The sequence below is a fragment of the Stigmatopora nigra genome, chromosome 7 (assembly GCF_051989575.1).
Source record: "Stigmatopora nigra isolate UIUO_SnigA chromosome 7, RoL_Snig_1.1, whole genome shotgun sequence".
Taxonomy (NCBI): Eukaryota; Metazoa; Chordata; class Actinopteri; order Syngnathiformes; family Syngnathidae; genus Stigmatopora; species Stigmatopora nigra.
Genome location: NC_135514.1, coordinates 14,978,541 through 14,987,970, shown reverse-complemented (window position 1 = coordinate 14,987,970; position 9,430 = coordinate 14,978,541). Strand labels below are relative to the sequence as shown.

Here is a 9,430-nt window from a genome sequence, read left to right as displayed (position 1 = left end):
GAAAGGAACAGATGTTGGGGAATCAATGATGTGTTTGTTTCATTTCATTTGAAAAAGGGGGTGCCGTGGTGATGAAACCAACTGTTGAGAACATAGAGTACAGTAATCCCTCGAATATCGTGGGTAATGTAGACCAGGCATGGCCATAAGAAAAAATGAATTTAGTAATGTCTCTCGGACATTGGTAGGCAAACTAAGGCCTGCGGGCCATATCCGGCCCGTTAGGTTTTTTAATGCGGCCCGCCGACATTGTCCAAATATATTTTTTTTATCCCCAAGATGGCGCCAGTGGCAGTAGCTCTGTCCACTCACATTTGTTTTTCGTGTTTTACACCCCTATCTTTCTTTTTAAATGACATTTTAATATTTCTTAATACATTGCTTTTTACACTACTTTGTAGTTTATATTTTTGACTTTAATGATGAATGATGAGTATGTTAATACTTGAGTCCTTTTTTCTGTTTATGTTTCATATGCACTGTTAACGGATGCACTTTTTTATTTGTATCGTCTCTCGTGCTGACCCGGCCCATCTGTCAATGTGTTAACTGCGATATTTGAGGGATAACTGCATTGTTTTTACTCGAAGAGTCAGTGCAGAATGCGAAATGCCAGCACTTCACTTTTGACGTGAAAGAATTCAAAGTAAATAGGAGGAATGGTGGATGATACAATGGTTGTTTGTGTCATAGTTAGGGGGCTGTCTTTCGGGTTAAAAAACCTGTCTTACAGGCGGGGCAAGGGGAGTTGTTGAAAGACTTACTAGTCATAGCTTAGTTTTATGTGAAAACCTACCCAACAGGAATGGTTCTTAGTCATCAATGACGTAGTTGTTGTCGTTTTCAGTCAATTTTAAAAAGCCTTCAATCCTAAAATTTCTGTTATTGTGATTTATTTAGCAGGGCTGACAAGCAAGATGGACTAGAAGAGCAAAAAAATTAAAATGCGAGAGAAAGAAGGATCATTAAAAGAATCCAATTTGCTGTTTAAAAAAAAAAAAGAGATATTTTATTAGTTTTTATTGGAAGTTGATGAATTTTACTGTGTTTTAAGAAAAAGTTAAAAAAAAAGATAAACATTTAAGCGGGGAAAAAGCTACATTATATCCAAAATATGTTAAGAAGCGTTTTGGCCAGGAGCCAAATGCGGCTCGAGAGCCACGGCTTTATGTTATATAGTAAAGAATGTTCTTTGAGGTGAAAAAAATGTGTGGATACGATTAACATGTTTTCTATTTGATTAAATGTACAATAAAATGGCACCCTATGTAAAAATATATACTATCTACATATTTATATTCAACATAAAATTGAATATTAAATAAGGCAAGTTGTTTAAATTGGCTGAACTCCACAAACCAGATTTGCGGGCATTGAAATATCTGCAAGGAAAAAAAATAATAATATTTGAGTCAGATGTAAAGTGGTGGAAAATTTCATGTGTTGTGATTGGTTGAAATTTGACGGACCTATTTTGGAAGGTTTGGGGAGATTTAGGTTGTTCATGATGGTCACAAACTCGTCCAGGCTTTTTGTCAAGCGAGGGTTGAACGCACGTTCTTCGCCGACGGTCGACACCGTCTGGCCTGGAACGGCGAAGATGCGCCCAAATTACGACTTTGAATTGAAACGTTGCGTGCAAAAACGTGGGTGTGTTTACCTCGGTAGTCGTGCGCCGGGTAGATGAGGCAATGAGCGGGTAAGGTGAAGATCTTCTTATGAATGGAATTGTAAAGCGATTTGGAGCAACCTGATAAGATGCAAAGTGGTCACGGTTTGGATTGAAATTGAAGGGAAATGTACAATACTGCCCTCTTTGGTCGTATTTGAGTATTACAAAAACAAAGGGGTTTTCAGGATGTTACTATGAAGTGAATTTGGGTTCGAAATTTACTGTATTTTCTCGTATATTAGCAGCCTTTGTGTATAAGATATACCCTTAAAATTGTTGAATTTCACAATTTCCCTTGTATAAGCCGTACCCTTAAAATTGCCTTAAAATCGTTGAATTTTGCAATTTTCCTTGTAAAAGCCGTACCCTTATAATTGCCTTAAAATCATTGAATTTAACAATTTCCCCCGTATAAGCTGTACCCTTAAAATTTCCTTAAAATGGTTGAATTTTACAATTTCCCACGTATAAGCCGTACCCTTAAAACTGCCTTGAAATCATTGAATTTAACAATTTCCCCCGTATAAGCCGTTCCCTTAAAATTGTTGAATTATACAATTTCCCTCATATAGGCCGTACCCTTAAAATTGCCTTGAAATCATTGAATTTAACAATTTCCCCCGTATAAGCCGTTCCCTTAAAATTGTTGAATTATACAATTTCCCTCATATAGGCCGTACCCTTAAAATTGCCTTAAATCGTTGAATTTTGCAATTTCCCTCGTATAAGCCGCCCCATGGTTCACAATTTTAGCCTCCATATTTATGGTTTTAATAGGGAGTACAAATGTGTGACTTTGAAGGGAAAATATGAAGAAAAATCATTGAGACTTGAGTTTGTAGAAGAAATTAAGCACCAACCTTGCTGGAAGTCCGTCCTGCCGCAGCCTCGGATGAGCAACGCGTCGCCAGTGAACGCCATGGACTGATCTGGCGTGACCAGCGTCACGCATCCGTCCGTGTGTCCCGGTGTTTCTCGCACCATCAAATGCTGAAAGGGATAAATAGTAATAACAATAAATAAGTAGTAAATCAATAAAGCATGAATAACTCATAGTAATAGAAAACACAGTAACCCCTCAAATATCGCAGTTTCACTACATCGCAGATTTTTTTCGGGGATAATTTTAATGTTTTTTTTTAAATATTAATATTTTTTTAATGTTTTATTTTATTTTTGAAATTCATAAAATTGTGAAAATTCACGCTACAATTCAAGCACAAGTAAAAAACAAAATTATTATTTTTTCTTAAAAATTCAAAAAAGAAAATTAAAACGTTTTTCTATTATATTAATAAAAATGTGAAAATCCACTTTTTTTTTTTTATCATGGCCTTGTCTGGTCTACATTAACCCTAATAATTTAAGTACTAATACAATAAAAAACTAATGATAAAAAGGAAAGCTTTAAAAAATGAAAGCAACCAAGTGTTCACAAAAATCACTTAAAAATTAAGATGTATTATCCTACATGTTTTCCAAAGCGGATCTCGTCTCCCTCGGTTAAGAGAATGTCAGCCTTGGCGCCGCTGGATTTGGAGATGGCGCTTTTCAGGCCGGCCCGCCTCGTTTTCATCAGCCCCGTGCTGGTGATATGGTCCGCGTGGCAGTGAGTATTCACTTGGGAAACACGGCAACGTTAATTCACGGGAAGACTTCAAAATCGAGAGATTTTGCGCTACAGACCTGCTACTCTCAGCTGGAGGCCCAGTTCGTCGATTAGCTTGAGGTCTCGATCGATGGTCTCCAGCACGGGGTCGATGAGGACGGCGTCCTTGGAGACGGCGTCGGCTAGCAAGTACGTGTAGGTGCTGCTCTCTGATTCAAAAAGCTTGAAAAACACAAAAAAATGGCTTGTTAGCATTGCTACATTGAAAAAGTAGTAAGCTGGGAAATTGGGAATTTCAATTTTTTTTTATTAATATTAGAATTATTGAAATATCTGAAAACCAGAAATCATTTTTTTAATGAAAAATGTGTTTATTTAACAACTTCAGGCCCCTGATATGTAATTAATTAAATATGGTACATGTGTTCAATTGCTTTTTCCTTGTGAGGCTGTTTTTGTATCTTTTATTGTTACTTGTATCTGAAATATGAATTTGCTTTGATCTATTAAGACTATAAAATGCTACGTCATGGCATATTGGTCCAAAAAAAGCATTTAGAATGCACTATAATTCATCCTAATTTAGGTCACAAAAATAAACAGGTCACTATGTCAGTGGGTCAAAGAATATCTGACATATTTCCCCGTTCTCACGTGACTTTACCACTTCGTCCCAAAGCTAACGCTGCTAATGCTAACATGTCAACAAAACAACGCAGGTTTAAACTAAAGTCCCAAAGCTAACTCTTCTCATGCTAACATGTTAACACCGAAGGTTAAAGACAAGTCCCAAAGCTAACTCTGCTAATGCTAACATGACAACAACGTAGGTTATACACTAGTCCCAAAGCTAACTCTGCTCATGTCGAAAACGCCGATGAAATAAAAAGAAACAAAGTCACAAAAACATTAACACCGACATTTTTTAAGGCGTAACACGACGAATATTACCTGTCTAAAGAGCAGCCGGTCGTTCAACCGTGTCCCGGAGGAATACGTTCTCACTCGTGCTAGCGGGAGGTGGCGTGCCCTCACGCCCGAGCTCAAGGGCCTATTCCCGGCTTCCGAGACTCTCGAGCCCTCGGTGTAGCTCCGGTGTCCAAAGAGTGCCGTTTCCAGGCGTCGTCGAACCAGGACCATCGCGGTTATCCTCGAGCACATTGCCGGCTTTTCGTCAAGACCTAGCGGGCTTAAAGTCGCTCGAACACGGAAGAGAAGTGGGATAGATTTTTGCAAGAGATAGCCCGTCATGTTGATTCACGGAGGCGGCAGACTGCTTCTGTGATATATAATAAAACATTGCTTAAAAAGTTAACTTGGACTCCAAAGTTCACCTTTAAGACGTGACTTGGTGCCAGTTGGATTATGTGTAATGTCACAGTATGCAGTGTTATTCTGTGAAATAAAAAAATAAAGATAATTTCAATGAGAAGTTGGGAATTTAATTGAAAAAATGAATTTTGTTTGTGTTTATTCTTGTTATGATCCAGTGTATGTGATGGCTTTGGTAGTGAAATCCTCCAAATGGTTTGGTTGATCTTGCTGGAGAAAGAAAAACATTTTAAAATTAATCATGTGGTTTATATGTGTAGGAAATATTTTTGCATGTGCATCATTTTTTTTTTAAAAAAGCATCGATGCAATTCTGAAAAGCAGGTCGTAAATTAAAAAGTAAAATATACATTAATTCAGTGAAAATTACGAATAATTTGACATTTTTTTCTCATTTTTTGTTTTTTTTATGTGACAAATCCTCTCAAAAAAAGCTACTTTTACATTAATTTAGTCTTAATAAGTTCTATTTAACAATATTGAACTTTTCAGTCTATTAACTGTTTCTTATTCAGTCAATTTATTTCCCCTAATTAATCCTTGAATAAACACTGTATACAAACTAACATTTTCAGTTAACAATATAAAATCATTAAACATAGCATCGCAGGTTAAATTCCTCACTACGTGGGTTTTCCTCCGGGTTCTCTAGTTTCCTCCCACACCCCAAAATCATACATGCTAAGCTAGCTGGCTAACACTCTAAATTACCCTTAGCTATAATTGGTTGTCCATTCTCTCCTTGTACCTTGCAATTGGCTAGCCACCCATTCAGGGTCTCCCCTACCTATTTAGCTGGCTTAGGCTCCAGCACCCCCACCAAACCTTGTGACGGCAAACGGTTAAAAAAAAAAAAGCATAAGTGCTAAAACGTTAATACACCAAAATTGACTGTACCTCCAAATGTTGTCCGACCCAGTCCAGCAACGCGGTAACTCGGCTATACACGCCCGGCTTGTTGCGGCGACCGCAACCCTCGCCCCAGCTCACCACGCCCGCCAACCTCCAATCCCCCGAGGCCGTTTTACACACCAGGGGACCCCCGCTGTCACCCTAAAATTACACAGTTAACATGTAAAAATACACACATTTCCTTGTAGTATATCACGATAGCATCACAATACCTGGCATGAGTCTACTCCGCCCACCAGGGCGCCGGCGCAGATCATCCGAGGCGTCAATTGCACGCCGTAGACACTAGGGCGGCGACAGACGGACTGGCTGATCACCTTCACTTGAGCTTGCCTGAGCTCATCTGACACGATACCTGAGGACAGCAAATAAAAATGCAAGTATGGCCCCTTGACGTTGTTATTGGCTGTAAATGATGTCAGGGGAACATACCTCCTTCCCGGACGGACCCCCAGCCCGTGACCCAACAGGGTGAGCCGGGAGGGAAGGACTCATCTGGAGTGGGAAGACAGACCGGTCGCACCCTGCCTACAGACAAAATAGGAATGAGCTAATTAGTAAATACATACAGGAATAAATACATTAATAATAATAATGATGATGGTGATAATAATAATAATAATGATGATGTGATAATAATAATGATAATGATAATATAAAATAAATATTAATAAAATATATTGCAGCAAAAATATATAAATACATAAATTAATAATAATAATGATAGAATAATGATAATATAAAATAAATATTAATAAAAAATATTGCAGCAAAATATATAAATCAATACATTAATTAATAATAATTATGATAGAATAATGATAATAATAATAAAGATTCATAACAAAATATTGCCACAAAAATAAATAATAAATAAAAAATATATTAATATAGCAATAAAAATAATAATGATAATAATAATAATGATGATAATAATGATAATATAAAATAAAAATTAATAACAAAATATTGCCGCAAAAATAAATTAATTAATAATGATAAAAATAGTGATGATGATGGTGATAATAATAATAGTGAGGATGATAATATAAAATAAATATTAATAACAAAATATTGCCACTAAATATTTTTTGTAAGGGTTAGGGACAACAAAAATATATTTTTGTGTTTTTTCACTGCTTATTCATAATTGATATTATAGGTGTAGCTAAGTGATAAACGAAAATACAAGATAGAAGTACACAAATATCTTACCGCTTATGTGCATTTCCACGATGGTGCGCAGAAGACCGATATCAAAATCATTAGTGCGCGTGTCGAATCGGGGGTGATGAAGAACCTGCAACGCTCGGTATCGCTCTCCCAGGTCCGGCTGGGCAACGTTGACGGTTGACACCACCGCCAACCAATCGCCCGCCTCCGCCATGTTGTCTCTGCAGGACGGTGAACAATCGCTATTACGTCAATAAACGTCAAATCTGCTAGAACTGCCATTGACTTCCTTTGGAAAACCTACTCCACAAAACAGTGAGCCGCCGTAATGATCCAGCGTGGCGAGATGACGGCACCCCCGCAGATGTGGTTCCCTCTCCAGTGCAAGCTAGCTTGCCACCTCCAAACGTCCGCGGCTGCCGGCGTCCCTCCGATGATGCGGCGGCCATCGCTGGCAAAACCAGGGCAGTCTGGAGATAAAATAAGTCAACGGCAGTGGTGTTAAACATATGTCCCGCGGGGCAAAAGCGGCCCGCTAAGGGCTCCAATCCGGCCCGGGAGTTGTTCTGCCTTTCAGAGTATCACATTTTTATGAACTTACAAAAAGAATAATTAACAAAAACAAATTTTGACTTGATTTCACGTGGGCCCGACCATTTTAGATATAATATTTAGATTTTTTGTTAAAAAGAACTGGATTAAAAGACCTAAATATTATTTTTTATAGATCTAAAACAATATTTATTTAAGATTTTTTTAGATATATTTTTAGATTTTACAAAATTATTTTTGAACTAAAAAAAGAGAAAAAAATGATTAAAAAATGACAATTATTGATTTAAAAGGGGGAAAATCAGGAAATTCAATATATATCTATACTCTTCATTAAAATGTGATCCTAAAACAGAAAGTCGGCACTCATGATTTACTTTCCCGGGCCGCACAAAATGATGCAGCGGGCCAGATTTGGTCCGCGGGCCACCACTTTGACACATATGTCTTAAATCCTAGAAAAACGGCATTTTACCCGTACTACAAAGCGACTAATACCTGCCGTAACGTTGACAACGTGGTGAACAGGGGTCTTTGGCGGAGTCGGCTGGAGGGTCGGCAGGCTGCAGTTGCCTTTGGTACCACAAGGCGGCGGCAACGAGGCCTTTAACTCCGAGGGAAAAAGTAGGAACTTCACTATTAGGTGGAGAGAGATGAGCAGTAAAGTGAGATTATGAATGAAAATGTTAACTGTTGAAGGATTGTAGGGGGCGGAGTTACCTAAAAGAGCGGCGGTGATGACAAGTTTGACGGCGAAGGATAAGCTCACGATGAGAAGCAGTTGGCGAGAACAACAGGATTGGACGCCTGACCGAGAAAAAAGGACAATAATAACACAAAAAATGCTTTGGTGTTGTTTGTGACCTTTGACCTAAGTCGTCCAAAATGGAATCCCATTCACAGTTTGATAGAAATACGATAATCTGCAAATTTGGATGATAATCCCTTACTTCATTCTTGAGTTAATGTGAATATGTGGACAAAAGAATGACAGATTACGTCATGTATTAAAAATGTAAGGGGATAAATTATGGAATTTTGCAGGAAATTATTAGCTACTACCGTATTTATTGGAGTATAATGCGCAGAATTTTGTAGCAAAAAACGGAAGCAAAGTATAGGTGCGTGTTATACACGAATCCTGGGGGAAATTTTAAGGCATAAAAACTTGAAAAAAAAATTAATACATAAAAATATACAAATTTTTAGTCACAAATTATGGGTGCGCATTGTACTCGTATAAAAACGCTATTTTTTCTAGTAAGAAAAATACTTTATATTTTTTTTTTACTGAAAATAAGTAGTCTTTCAAGGAAAGGGTATTAAAAACTGTGGTCAAGTGGTTAGGACGGCGGCCTCGCAGTTCAGGGGTCGAGGGTTCAATCCCAGTTTGGTCCTCAAGTAGTGTTGAGTTTTCTAGTTCTCCCTTTGCTGGGGTGAGTTTTCTGTGGGTACTTCAGTTTCCTCCCATAGCCCAAAAACATGCATGCTAGGCTAGCTGGCTAACAGTGTAAATTGTGTTAGCATGATTACTAGTTGGCTCTTAGCGCTCTGTAATTGGCTGGCTACCGATTCAGGACATCCCCCACCTGGTGCCTGTTGTTCACTGGGATAAACTCTAGCACCCTTCGTGTCCGTTGTGAGGATAAGCAGTACAGAAAATGATAACTCACTTGGTTCTTCACTTGGCGACTCCTTGGCTAGCACCCCGTTAATGGATCCCTCCCCCAGAGGCCGTAAAGATGGCGGCGGGGGAGGCAACAGCGCCACCACGGTGGGCGAAACCAAGGATGACACACTCTTCAAGTCACCAAAATGTCCCGAAGGACGGCATGTCGACGACCAGTGTCGAAAAGAAAATTCCCCGCTTTCCGTTTGGACCTAAAAGCCATCATTTACATGTTAACACGGAGACAGTGTCCCAAAAATACCCGCATTTGTTCTTACCCGAAAGTCGTCTTCGGGTGATTTCATGTCAAATTTTGACGCATCTTCTCTACTCCGGCTCGATCAAACTTTTGTAACTCCCTTTGTAATCTTCCTCCTACTCCTCTTCTTCGTTCTTTAGTGTGGTTAGTAAGGGATACGCGGGTATGAATAATGCATGCGGGTTATTGTGTGGATACGGGTCAAGGGTTCAAAACCGTTGGGATAGCGCTTTACTTAGCGAGGAAGGCTAC

General features: G+C 38.7%; 2 protein-coding genes across 3 annotated transcripts; both read right to left on the bottom strand.

Moving 5' to 3' along the window:
- Positions 1 to 347: 347 nt before the first annotated feature.
- Positions 348 to 4,612, bottom strand: ethe1 (ETHE1 persulfide dioxygenase). 2 transcript variants are annotated; one of them, XM_077720756.1, is made up of 7 exons: positions 4,233 to 4,612; positions 3,359 to 3,503; positions 3,144 to 3,292; positions 2,533 to 2,662; positions 1,661 to 1,750; positions 1,470 to 1,586; positions 348 to 1,382 (listed from the first exon to the last, which is right to left on the bottom strand). In XM_077720756.1, the coding sequence occupies exons 1-7, from the start codon at positions 4,530 to 4,532 to the stop codon at positions 1,336 to 1,338; spliced, it is 978 nt and encodes a 325-aa protein (XP_077576882.1). In that variant the 5' UTR covers positions 4,533 to 4,612; the 3' UTR covers positions 348 to 1,335. The 2 variants fall into 2 exon arrangements, with proteins under 2 accessions (XP_077576882.1, XP_077576884.1); XM_077720758.1 differs by lacking the exons at positions 3,144 to 3,292; positions 4,233 to 4,612 and having other exon boundaries at positions 3,359 to 3,498.
- A 584-nt stretch (positions 4,613 to 5,196) lies between these two features.
- Positions 5,197 to 7,693, bottom strand: LOC144199698 (transmembrane protease serine 6). The gene is made up of 6 exons (XM_077721516.1): positions 7,684 to 7,693; positions 7,003 to 7,168; positions 6,741 to 6,919; positions 5,958 to 6,053; positions 5,738 to 5,880; positions 5,197 to 5,666 (listed from the first exon to the last, which is right to left on the bottom strand). The coding sequence occupies exons 1-6, from the start codon at positions 7,691 to 7,693 to the stop codon at positions 5,487 to 5,489; spliced, it is 774 nt and encodes a 257-aa protein (XP_077577642.1). The 3' UTR covers positions 5,197 to 5,486.
- Positions 7,694 to 9,430: the final 1,737 nt, after the last annotated feature.

Bases quoted from the DNA above. Each gene is read 5' to 3' on its own strand.
- ethe1 (XM_077720756.1), bottom strand. From the start codon at position 4,532: ATGACGGGCTATCTCTTGCAAAAATCTATCCCACTTCTCTTCCGTGTT. The intron at 3,504-4,232 runs GTAATATTCGTC...GTGTTTTTCAAG, and splicing joins ACCGGCTGCTCTTTAGACAG to CTTTTTGAATCAGAGAGCAG. The intron at 2,663-3,143 runs GTAGGATAATAC...TATCCCTTTCAG, and splicing joins AGATCCGCTTTGGAAAACAT to CATTTGATGGTGCGAGAAAC.
- LOC144199698 (XM_077721516.1), bottom strand. The intron at 5,881-5,957 runs GTATGTTCCCCT...TGCTGTCCTCAG, and splicing joins GGGGTCCGTCCGGGAAGGAG to GTATCGTGTCAGATGAGCTC. The intron at 5,667-5,737 runs GTATTGTGATGC...GTGTAATTTTAG, and splicing joins GCGGAGTAGACTCATGCCAG to GGTGACAGCGGGGGTCCCCT.